General features: G+C 45.8%; 1 protein-coding gene across 1 annotated transcript; it reads right to left on the bottom strand.

The window, feature by feature from the left end:
* Window positions 1-647: 647 nt before the first annotated feature.
* Window positions 648-1,617, bottom strand: LOC120930654 (olfactory receptor 11L1-like). The gene has a single exon (XM_040341832.1). The coding sequence runs from the start codon at window positions 1,599-1,601 to the stop codon at window positions 648-650; it is 954 nt and encodes a 317-aa protein (XP_040197766.1). The 5' UTR covers window positions 1,602-1,617.
* Window positions 1,618-13,372: the final 11,755 nt, after the last annotated feature.

Here is a 13,372-nt window from a genome sequence, read left to right as displayed (position 1 = left end):
CGATTGTTGGCCAATGTTACACGACATTCGTTAGAGATGAGTCTTGTTTTCACCTGCGCAGCAATGATTGGGCACCAGGGGTCTGCATATTCGTACCTCATTTTATTTCTATTCTTATATTATTGTTTTTCCTTTTGATGGACTTTAACCCCATTAGTCTGCACTTGGGTTATGTTCAACGCATTGTGTTCCCGAATGCCCACCACACTGCGATGTGGAGTATTCAAATGTCTACACTGTGTCTGTGTTACCTGTTAAAATCTCAATAAAAAACTATTGAAATTAAAAGTGTGTATAAATAAACTTTTGTTACAACCATTTTTATTAAAGATGTTGAACCAAGTCTCAAATAGATATAATGAAACATACAAACATACATGAAGTACAATGTAAGTATGGTACCAGTATCAAGCCTTCATAAACAGGGCATAGATTAGCTTTTACAAAAGCTGTAAAGAATAAGAAAGGTTCAATAATTGATGTGATCAGTCTTACAGGGAAGTGATATAGATTAGGAGAATTACAATGATTAATCTATGACTGCAGAACTTTTTTTAAACAACGATGTGGAGGCAGGTCTAATAAATTTCATCTTTGATATGAAGATTTGATGTCCAACTTCAATTTAAACTTACAAAATTATTATTTTATGTAAATTTACTGATATGCGAGTGCAGACAGTGGTTGACGATTTTAGCTGCAGCATCTTTTAAGTCTTTATTCCTCAGGCTGTATATAATTGGATTCATCAGTGGGGTGACCACAGTGTACAGCAAGGACAAGAATTTAGTAATATTCCCTGACTGTCCTCTATGGGGTACCAAATAAACGCAAACTATGGAACCATAATAAATGCAAACAACAGTCAGGTGGGAGCTGCATGTTGAAAAAACTTTCTGTCTACCGGTAATAGATGGGATATTAAAAATGGTGATTATAATATAAACATATGATATAATAATTATAAAGAATGGGATGACAACAACAATAACATTCAGTATTGCCACTTCAAGTAGAACATTAGCAGCATCAGAGCAGGAGAGATGTAGGATTGGATCAAGATCAAAGAAAAAGTGATTGATAATATCGGGACCACAGAAATCCAATTGTGATATTGGTAAAGTGGTAATCAATCCTACTAAAAGACTTAACACCCAACATGTGATAATCATCACCCAGCAGAGCTGGAAGTTCATTAATAAAGTATAATGTAATGGTTTACAGATGGCCACATATCGGTCATAACACATCACTGTCAGAAGAAGACACTCAAGTCCTTCAGAAGCAGAAAAAAAAGAAAACTGGGTGATGCAATCAGAAAAAGATATTATGATCCCTTTCATCAAAACAGTATGGAGTATGTTAGGAAGAATGTCAGTTACCAGTAAGATATCTGATAGAGACAGTTGGAAGAGGAAGAAGTACATGGGAGAATGGAGGGATTTGCTGTAGGACACCAGTCTGATGATTAGGAGGTTTCCACATATTGTCACAAAATATATCAAAAGGAAAAGAAAAAATATCAGAAATGTTATACTGTGTGGAGTCTGAAGTCCTAATAGGTGGATCTTGGTAATACGGGACACATTTTTCTCCTCCATGGCCTGAAGAGAGAAAAAAAGGGAAACAGCTTTTCTCAGAAACAAAACAATTTTAATTAGTTAATCCTAACTTTTTTGTGCTGGTATAATTATAAAAGGTGTTGCAAATTTATATAACATTTTAAAAGTGCCATAAGCCATACACCACGTGATCAAAGGCTTCTAACCATTTGACCATCACAACTGCATAAGCTTGTTGTTCAACCCAGTGGCGGAACTACCAGGGTCACAAAGGTCACACTTGCGACTGGGCCCTGGAGTTCCACCACTGTAGGGGTCCCATCCATCGCACCCACCCCAAGAGCCTAGACTGTGGTTCCCCAGTGGCTGAAGGACTCTGAACTGCGAGTGTCTCTCTTACATCTCAGAGCCAGCGCTGACAGTTCCCCCCTCCCCACGCATGGATGGGAAAGGAAAGAGAGAGATGATTAGCAATGTTGTGTCCTAGAGAAGGGGAAGTGTGGATGGGAAGTTTTAGGTCCAGCTGTCAGATGAAGAAAGGTGCAGCCTCCTGATCAATCAATCCATCCATCTATCTGTGACTAAAGTGTCCCCCCTCACTCCCTTCTGTCTCCAGCCTCCCAGTGAGTACACTAATGTAAGACAGACTTAGATGTAAGGGGTGTTCTGTAAACTCTGATGTAAGGGGGGCTTTGATGAGCAGAGACCCCTTACATCAGAGTTCTCCTTTACACCAGGGTCCACAGCATTCTCCCTTACATCAGACCCTCCTTAAATCCTGGTTCCCCTCTACACTCCACAGAGATCCCCTTACAATGTTAGTAGAAATTCTGCAGACTCTAATGTAGGGAGGGGCTCTGTGGGCTCTGATTTAAGGGGGCCCTGTGGACTCTGATGTAAGGAAGCTCTGCAGATTCATATGTAAGGGATGCTCTGTGGACTCTGATGTAAGGAATACTCTGCAGACTCTGATGTAAGGGGGGGTCGGCAGACTCTCACATAGGGGTGGCTCCCCGGGCTTAAATGTAAGAGGGGTTCAGCAGACTCTGAAGTAAGGGGCACTCTGCAGAATCTTATGTAAGGGTGGCTCTATGGACTCTAATGTAAGGGGGCCGTAATAGACTGTTGTAAGGGGCACTCTGCAGAATATGATGTAAGGGGGCTCTGTGGACTCTGATGTAAGGGGGCTCATCAGACTCTAATGTAAGGTGCACTTTGCAGAATCTGATTTAAGGGGGGCTCCGCAGACTTTGATTTAAGGGGGGCTCTGCAGACTCTGATTTAAGGAGGGCTCTGCAGACTCTGGTGTAAGGTGTGCTCTGGGCCTCCTGATAAAAGGGGAATGCTGGGAACTCGAATATAAGGGAGAACTCTACAAACTCCAATGTAAGAGGGGCTCTGAGAACCCTGATATGCTGAGAACTTTGATGTAAGTGGGGGCTTTGGTTACCAGAGACCCTCTTATATCACAGTTCCCTTTACACCAGAGTCTACAGTGCTTCTTCTTAAATATGAGTTCTTAGTGTGCACTCTTCTTAAATTAGAATCCCCAGAGTTCTCCCTTACATCAGAGTCTGTAGAGTCTCCCCTTACAGTGTAAGGGAACTCTGCAAGTTCAGATGTAAGGGGAACTCTGTGGATTCAGATGTAAAGGGTAAACTCTGCGGATTCAGATGTAAAGAGGAATGATGCAGAATCAGATGTCAAAGGGAACTCTGCAGATTCAGCTGTAAAGGGGAACTTTAGATATAAAAGGAAGCTCTGTGGATTCAGATGTAAAGGGAAACTCTGTAGATTCAGATATAAAAGGGAGCTCTGTGGATTCAGATGTCAATGGGAACTCTGTTGATTCAGACATAAAGGGTGAACTCTGCTGATTCAGATGTAAAGGGGAACTCTGTGGATTCAGATGTACAGTGGGAAATCTTTGGATGTAAGGGGGGACTCTTGTACCTAAATACATATGTACTAAAATTATATTTAATCACAAAAGATTTGTATAGTGTATACTACAAAAAATTGCTTTGGGCAGCTGAAGAGTTCAGTTTTGGCTTGATGAAAAGGCGGCGACCTTACCCAAGATGGCAGGAAGGGGGACCACTGCTGGACTGCATTGAAGGGCCCCTTTGATGGGAGTAAAGGGCCCCAGGATCAATGGGAAGGGCTCTGGGCTCTTCAGGAAGGGGGGGTCAGGGGGGCCCTTCCTGTATTCTCGCACTGGGGCCTAGAAGATTCTAGTTGTGCCTCTAGGACATTCGATTCCAAAATCATCAGAAATTAAATTCAGAATTGCCCCTGTCATTTCCTATTTGTAGTTATAAAGCTTTCCCCAAGATTTTGGCGGATGCTTGTGGGATTTTTGGTCTATTAGGCCAAAAGAGCATTTCTGAGATTATGTACTGATGTTGGACAAAATGACCTGGCTCACAGTTTGCTTTCAAATTTATCCCAAAGGTGTTTAGTTGGGTCGACGTCAGGGCTCTGTGCAGGCCACATGCACATAAATTTAATTGTGTCTTTATGGAGCTGGTTTTAAACACAGGAGCACATTCATGGTGGAATACAAAATGACCTTCCCCAAACTACGATCACAGGGTTGGAAGTCTAAAATACCTTCTCATGATTGATTTGACATTAGGAGTATACTTCACTGGAAACACATGCACTCATTAATTTGGCTAGGCATCTGTACTGCATAATTTGGGCCATACAATGTAGGTGTGCAGAACAGTGGCTAATGGCGCGTACACATGATCGGAAATTCCAACAAGAAAACCGCTGATTTTTTCTGACTAAATGTTGGCTCAAACTTGTGTTGCGTACACACGGTCAGACAAATGTTGTCGGAAATTCCAACCTTCAAGAACGCGGTCACATACAAGATGTACAACGAGCCGGGATCAATGAAGTTCAATAGGCAGTCCGGCTCTTCTGCTTGATTCTGACCATGCATGTTTTTTTGCGCGTCGGAATTGCATACAGACTGGTAACGGGGAAAAAACCCTGGGAATCCATCACCCCTTCACTGAGGACCCTTCATTGGCTAACCGTAAAGGATAGGGTCACTTTCAAGACCCTCTGTCTTACCCACAAGTGCACACAAGGAAACGCTCCTTAATACTTGTGTGAGAAAGTAAAGCATTACACCCCCAATCGCACTCTCCGATCAACCAACCAAAACCTCCTCCACATCCCCAAGTCCCGCTACAAATCAAAGTGAGAGCAAAGATTTGCAGTCCAAGGACCACAGCTATGGAACGCTCTGCCCACAAACATCCACATGGAATAAAACCATCGGGCCTTCAGGAAAAAACTTAAGACTCATCTCTTCTGAAGGATAAGGACGACACTGGATGGAAATAAAGCGCCTTGAGGCGATTCAGTTCGCATTTGTAGCGCTATACATGTTATTCACTCACTCACTCACTTACAGATGAGCGGATTTTCCGATAGGAACTTTTTCCATCTGAAAAATAGAGAACCTGCTCTCATTCTTTTGTTGGCGGTATTTCCGACAGCAAAAGTCCGATGGAGCGTACACATGGTCAGAATTTGCAATCAAAAGCTTACATCAGACTTTTCATGTCGGAACTTCCGATCGTGTGTTACGCAGCATTAGTGAACAGCAATCCTCCCCACCAGGACATTATCTTTATGGAGTCTGTATGTTCTTCCTGCACTTATGTATATTTTCTCCCACAATACTGGTAGGTAGGGTTGAGCGAACCCGAACTGTAAAGTTTGGGTTCGGTACGGACTTTGGGGTTTTTTTGCTCCCGAACCCGAACACGAATAATTGGAAAAAGTTTGGGTTCGGGTTCGGAGTTCGGCTATTTTATGGCGCGCTGCACGGCAGCCAATCGCCATTTGTTTTACTAGTGTGACTAGGAAGCCATCACAGCCATGCCTACTAATGGCATGGCTGTGATTGGCCAGTGCAGCATGTGACCCAGCATGTGACCAGCCTCTATATCAGACAGAGGCACACAGCACAGTCGTCACTCTGCATTAGCTAGTGTAGGGAGAGGCTGCTGCTGATTGAGGGACAGTGTCAGAGAGGTGTATCCTGCTTCAGAAATCTACACAAGCACTGTTTATTTCTGTGTGATCTGCATCTTATCGTTTAGGGCTCGTCACTCTGCTTTAGCTAGGGTAGGGACAGGCTGCTGTTGATTGAGGGACAGTGTCAGAGAGGTGTATCCTGCTTCAGAAATCTACACAAGCACTGTTTATTTCTGTGAGATCTGCATCTTATAGTTTAGGGAGAGGTTCCAGCTATTTGCTATAGGGACAGCAATATATAGGTGACTCTCTGTATATTTCATCAGCACTGCACCTGTCACCTGTGATATACTGTGTGTGTCCAGTGCATAGTTTAGGGAGAGGTTCCAGCTATTTCCTATAGGGACAGAAATATATAGGTGACTCTCTGTATATTTCACCAGCACTGCACCTGTCACCTGTCATATACTGTGTGTGTCCAGTACATTGTTTAGGGCTAGGTTCCTGATTCTTGCTATAGGTAGAGAAATATATAGGTCAATCTCTGCATATTTCACCAGCACTCTACCTGTCCCCTGTGATATACTGTCTGTCCAGTACATTGTTTATGGCTAGGTTCCAGTTTCTTGCTATAGGGAGAGAAATATATAGGTGAATCTCTGCCTATTTCACCAGCACTCCACCTGTCCCCTGTGATATACTGTCTGTGCAGTACATTGTTTAGGGCTAGGTTCCTACTTCTTGCTATAGGGAGAGAAATATATAGGTGAATCTCTGCCTATTTCACCAGCACTCTACCTGTCCCCTGTGATATACTGTCTGTGCAGTACATTGTTTAGGGCTAGGTTCCTACTTCTTGCTATAGGGAGAGAAATATATAGGTGAATCTCTGCCTATTTCCCCAGCACTCCACCTGTCCCCTGTGATATACTGTCTGTGCAGTACATTGTTTAGGGCTAGGTTCCTGCTTCTTGCTATAGGGAAAGAATTATATAGGTGAATATGGCATATTACACCATATTACACTATTGTTGTATTTAAAAAACACCCATTTAGGGCAAGATCCTACATTTGAGAAATATGAGGAAAACGTCAAATAAGGGACGTGGCCACGGTCATGGTGCTGCTGGTGGAGCTCCTGTTACAGGGAGAGGACGTGGTCGATCTGTGCCAGCTACACGCACAAGTGAAACACCTTTCTCAGGTGCGAGTAGGCGACAGAGCCTGCAGCGGTATTTGGTCAGGCCTAATCCAGCACTACGAATGTTGAGGCCAGGAGCAGAACAGGCGGTAGTAGATTGGGTTGCTGACAGTGCCTCCAGTTCCTTCACATTGTTTTCCAACCAGTCTTGTGCTGAAAGTTCAGAGTTGGCGCCTGCAGCCGATGTCCACCATCAGTCTTTCACCTCATCCCCTTGCAAATCAGTTAAGCAGTCTGAGCCCCAAATCATGCAGCAGTCTCTTCTTCTTTTTGATGAGTGTGTTAGCATGTGTTCCCAGGGCCATCCACCTAGCCCAGCCCCAGAATTGGAAGAGATTGAGTGCACCGATGCCCAACCACTTATATTTCAAGATGAGTACATGGGGGGACCATCACAGCACGTCTTGGATGATGATGAAACACAGTTGCCAACTGGGGCTTTTGCAATTGTGCAGACAGACAAGGAGGGCAGTGGTGAAGACTGGGTGGAAGATGATGTGGAGGATGATGAGGTCCTCGACCCGACATGGAATCAACCTCATGCAGGTGACCCATGTAGTTCGGAGGAAGAGACGGTGGTCGCACAGAGCCGCTAGCACAGCAGAATAGGGAGCAGGGTGCCAAAGCAGAGCATCCATCCCCTAGACAGTACGCCTGCTACTGCCCAACGCAGCAAGGGACCGAGCACACCAAAGCCAGGTTCAAGGAGTTCCCTAGCGTGGCAGTTCTTCACACAATGTGCTGATGACAAGAAACGAGTGGTTTGCACGTTGTGCAATCAGAGCCTGAAGCGAGGCATAAACGTTCTCAACCTGAGCACAACCTGCATGACCAGGCATCTAAGTGCAAAGCACGAGCTGCAGTGGAGTAGACACTTCAAAAACCAAGAAAGGTCTCTGGCTCCTCCTGCTTTCTGTTCTGCATCAGTCTCGGGCCTCTCTGCCTCTTGCCACCTGCCACCCCTCAATTAGAGGACCGGCAAGCAACACTACCACCTGGGTCACCAAACATCTCCACAATGTCCCATGGAAGCATTCAGCTCTCTATCTCCCAAACACTGGAGCGGAAGAGGAAGTACCCCCCTACCCACCCACGATCCCTGGCCCTAAATGCCAGCATTTCAAAATTCCTGGCCTTTGAAATGCTGTCATTCCATCTGGTGGAGACACAGAGTTTTAAAAGCCTAATGGCATTGGCTGTCCCACAGTACGTCGTGCCCAGCCGCCACTACTTTCCCTTCCCTGCACAACCAAGTGGGGGACAAAATCAGGTGTGCACTGCGCAACGCCATCTGTGCCAAGGTCCACCTAACTACGGATACATGGACCAGTTAGCATGGTCAGGGACGTTATATCTCCCTAACAAGGCACTGGGTAAATGCAGTGGTGGCTGGGCCTGAGGCGGATAGCAGTTTGGCGCATGTCCTTCCACCACCGAGGATTGCAGGGCGCTTCTGTTTGCCTCCTGTTCTTTACTCCTCCTACTCCGCTTCCTCATCCTCTACCGCCTCCTCATCCAGTCAGCGTAACAAATTCACCACCAACTTTAGCACAGCCATGGGTAAACGCCAGCAGGCAGTTTTAAAACATTCCTGTTTCGGGGAAAAACCACACACCGCGCAGGAGTTGTGGAGGGACATGGAACAACAGACTGATGAGTGGTTGGCATCAGTGAGCCTCAAGCCGGGTCTGGTGGTGTGCGACAACGGGCAAAATCTCGTAGCAGCTCTGGGCCTAGCCGGTTTGACTCACATCCCTTGCCTGGCACATGTGCTGAATTTGGTGGTGCAGAGTTTCCTGAAAACTTACCCCGATATGCCACAGCTGCTGCAGAAAGTGTGGGCCATCTGTGCGCACTTTCGGCGTTCTCACCCTGTCAGCGCTGCAGCGTAACTTCCGGCCTGTTGCGCTGTTGTTTCCAGTACTCCACCAACATGGCCAGTGCCAATGACGCCGCTCTCAGCGTGACTATCCCAGTTCTATGCCTCCTTGAAAAAATGCTACGGGCGATTATGGAAGAGGATGTGGCACAGGAGGAGGAGGAGGAGGAATCGGGATCATTTCCAAGGCTTTCAGGGCAGTCATTCACACGTGGCTCCGAGGGTGGGTTCGTGCACCAACAAAGGCCAGGTACACAATTGTCCAGCAAGGGCACAGTTCTGGAGGATGACGCAGTGGAGGATGAGGAGGAGGAAGACATGGAGGAGGAGGAGGAACCATGTTCACAGCAGGATGGCATCCAGACCAGCTCATGGCCATCACTGGTGCGTGGCTGGGGGGATACAGAGGACACAGATGATACACCTCCCACAGAGGACAGCTTTTCGTTGCCTCTGGGCAGCCTGGCACACATGAGCGATTACATGCTGCAGTGTCTCCGCAACGACCGGCGTGTTTCGCACATTTTAACAGGTGCTGATTACTGGGTGGCCACGCTGCTGGATCCCCGTTACAAGGACAATGTACCATCCTTAATTCCCTCACTGGAGCGTGAACGCAAGATGCACGAGTACAAGCGCACGCTGGTAGACGCGCTGCTGGTGCAATTCCCACCTGGCAGCGGGGGCACAGTGGAAGCAGAAGGTGAAGGCAGAGGAGGAGGAAGAGGTCGCCAACGCAGCAGGGGCACCACCAGCACCTCAGAAGGCAGGGTTAGCATGGCCAAAATGTGGAAAAGCTTTGTCAGCACGCCACAACAAACAGCACCACCAGCTGATATGGAACGTTTTAGCAGGAGGCGGCATTTCAGCAACATGGTGGAGCACTATGTGTGCACACGCCTACACGTACTGAATGATGGCTATGCCCCTTTAAACTTCTGGGTCTCCAAATTGGGCACATGGCCTGAGCTTGCCCTTCACGCCTTGGAGGTGCTGGCCTGCCCTGCGGCCAGTGTATTGTCTGAACGTGTATTTAGCACGGCAGGGGGGCGTTATCACAGACAAGCGCAGCCGCCTGTCCAGAGCCAATGTGGACAAGCTCACGTTCATTAAAATGAACCAGGCATGGATCCCAGAGGACTTGTCTATACCTTGTGCAGAATAGACACCGGGCCGGCCTTACCCAGCCATTGTTTTTTTTCTGATCTTTCTAGGGTTGCCATCTCATCCCTTTAAAAGCAAATACATAATAATTACACAGGTTCTCTGGCTGATTAAGGTGCTGCTAATTTAACACACTTGGTGCCTTATCGACATTAAATTAGCCCCAGAACCTGTGTAATTACTGTGTTCAGGTTTAAAGGGATGAGGTAGCAACCCTAGATCTTTCTCACTCTTTTGGGGTTTACCCTAATTTAAAAAATAAATTAATTGAAAACCAAAACCTGCTGTGTTGGCTACTTTCTCCTCCTCCACCGCCGCTTCCACCTACACCGCCACATCCACCTCAACCTCCTACTACATATGGACCTCGTCCTCCTAGGTCAAAATGATTTTATTTTTTTATTTTTATTTTTTTAATGTTATTTTAAGTTATTTCCCTATCCACATTTATTTTCAGAGTACTTGCCATGCTCTTCCCGACATTTTGCTGCAATTTGCAGCCCTCCAGCCCTTTCCCTTAGTTTTTTAGAGACATTTTAGTAGTCAAAAGTCCGGGTCCCCATTGACTTCAATGGGGTTCGGGTCAAAGTTCGGGTCGGGTTCGGTTCCGAACCCAAACTTTTTTTTCAAAGTCCGGGTTCGGGTCCGAACCCGAACATCCAGGTGTCCGCTCAACTCTACTGGTAGGTTAATAGTTTATACTTTGTTTAGAATAAGCAAGTTTATGATTTCAAATATATGTCGTGTTGGGGCTTGATGCTAGATCTCATGACCTGAAATAAAGACTCAGTAGTGCTTTAGTGCTCGATCTTATTACCTGAAATAAAAAATCTCACTGCTGTCACGATTGTAGTGTTTGGCACTTACCGGTAGATGTTCATTTCAATAATCAGATCTTGAAGGGAGCCCAAATTCCTTGGCACTGCTGATTCAACAAGTAGACCTTGAAGAGACCTCCAATTGCCTTGTGCTGCTCATCTTAAATTACTGGTTCAATATGTAATGTAGGTCTCTTGGCTTGGTACCAATTAAACAACACACAGGTAATTAAAAGAAAGAAAATCAACCAATAATGGATGACAGGGTACCGAAATGAGCAGTCTAAGGTTTCACTTGTCCTGTTCAATAGCCAAGATGCCATTTCTTATATCGTACCTTTCCCAGCACACCTTTGAGTCTAGGCCTTATAATGTTAAAATCAACAGCTCAGCAGTCATGGACGCCCCTAGACCACTGAAGGTATACTGTGCTATCTGGCACCAAGCCAACACTGGAAGATCCTGTAAGTTGTGAGTTGGGGCCTCAATGTATTAGACTTGCTCTTCCAGCACATCCCACACATACTCATTGTTGTTCCTCAAACCATTTTTGAACCAATTTTGCAGGTGCATTATGCTGAAATAGGCCACTGTCATCAAGGAATACCATTCTCATGAAATTGTGTACTTGGTCAGCAACAATGTATAGGCAGGTGGTACATGTCAAAGTAACATCCACATGACTGGCAGGACCCAAGATTTCCCATCAGAACATTGCCCAAAGCATTACATCACATCAGCGATGCACACAAACCCAGCCGTTCACATGATGTAAAAATGTGAAACATGATTTATCAGACCAGGCCACCTTCTTTCACTGCTCCGTGGTCCAGTTCTGATGCTCATGTGCCCATTGCAGGAGTTCATGGCTGTGGACACGGGTCAGCATGGGCACCATGAACAGTCTGCGACTACTCAGCCCCATACACTACAAACTGTGATGCCCATGTTTTCTGGTTTTGACACATCAACCTCATGGACAATATATTTACTTGCTGCCTAATAGATCATACAGGCTTTCAGATTGTCATTGTCATGAGATAATCAATGTTATTCACTTTACCTTTCAGTGATCTTGATGTTTTGGCTGATCGGTGTATATAAATCTAGCAATGAAGTACAATAAAATCAGTAAAGTATGCTTAATTAATTCAACTAAAAAAGTAGGCCTAAAGTTGCAAACAGAATTAAGGTCCACCTGCCCCCCTCCACATCCCATGCTGCCTTCCTCCAGTAAAAGCTAAGAAGACCAACCAAATACTTACAGTACCTCTGATCTGGAGTTGCTGATTCCCGGATACAGCATGCCAAAAGCCATGACCCAGGGACCAGAAATGTGAAAGGCAGATACACTGACTGGTCTTTTTAGCTTTTCGAGTAGGAAGACAGATCAAAAAGGGTCTGAATTCAAGGCAGATTGTGACTTTAGCCAATCTTTTTTCATTGTAATACATGTTTATATCAAATTTATTCTCATGCACTTACAGTACTGTATAATCTGTTGATAATGATTTAATGCTACAGAATAGTGGGCCAGATCCTCAAAAGAGATACGCCGACTTAACTCGAGATTTCTAAATTTACACGGCACGTATCTTTGCGCCTGATCCTCAAAACGAGAAGCGCCTGAAATTCTGGCTTTTCCGTCCTACCTAAAACAATTACACCGGCGCATTCTCGGGCGCAAATTACGCTAGGCACGCCGCTTTTTTTGATAGGCAAAGATGCAAATGAGGGAGATAGGGCGATCCACAGAATTAAGTGTGTGCGCCGTAGATTACGCCCTGTGCGCACCTGTTAGTTTCCCGGAGGGAATTTACACTTTATAAAAGCAGCCCTAATTTTACACATGCCATGTAAATGTCTGCTGAAGCAACACGATTGAGGAAGAGCTCAGCACACACACACTTTCAGGACTACAATCTGTCTGCCAAAATGCCAGGGCCATCCATGATCCTAGCTGCATTAGTGTCTTTAGAGGCGCAAAGAAGGTGGAGGGAACGGAGGAGGAGGAGGAGGGCACAGGAGAGGGTATACCGCCCACGCCAAGATGTGTTTGGCATGCCTGCTTCTGAGGTATTCCGCAACTTCAGATTCAACCGTGAGGCCATCCTGGAATTAACCACAATCCTTCAGGATGATCTCACCAGCCCAACACAACGCTCCCATGCACTGCAGCCACTCATCAAAGTACTGGCAACCCTGCATTTTCTTGCCACTGGCTCTTTCCAACGCACAAGTGGAGGTGTGGCTGGGATGGCACAATCCTCCATGAGCAGGTGTGTGCACCAAGTAGTCCCTGCAATCCTGCGGCGCATGGGAAATCAATTTCAAAAACCCACCCAGGAGGACCAGCGATTGAAGACCATGACAGACTTCTATCACATTGCCAGATTCCCACGCACCATCGGGGCCATTGATTGTACCCATGTGGCACTACAACCCCCCCATGATACTGAGCACAGGTTCCGGAATCGTAAAGGCTGGCATTCCATAAATGTGCAGGTGATCGTAGATGCCCATGGCCTCATCTGGCACGTCTGTGATAAATTTCCGGGATCCTGCCATGACATTTATATTTTCCGGCAGACCCAGATCTCCAGAGATTTGGAACAGAACATGTATGGAGACAGCTGGCTGATTGGTGAGTGACATGTGTGTCAGGTATGTCCCCCCCATGATGCTGACATCACAAGGGGCACATGCATGACTAATATCCTCCTGTCTTTTCCCTTACAGGTGACTC

The sequence above is a fragment of the Rana temporaria genome, chromosome 3 (genome assembly GCF_905171775.1).
Source record: "Rana temporaria chromosome 3, aRanTem1.1, whole genome shotgun sequence".
NCBI classification, from domain to species: Eukaryota; Metazoa; Chordata; class Amphibia; order Anura; family Ranidae; genus Rana; species Rana temporaria.
The sequence above is the reverse complement of the archived record's forward strand: the minus strand, read 5'-3'. Positions and strand labels throughout refer to the sequence as shown.

Coding starts and splice junctions, on each gene's coding strand:
- LOC120930654 (XM_040341832.1), bottom strand. CDS start 1,601: ATGGAGGAGAAAAATGTGTCCCGTATTACCAAGATCCACCTATTAGGA.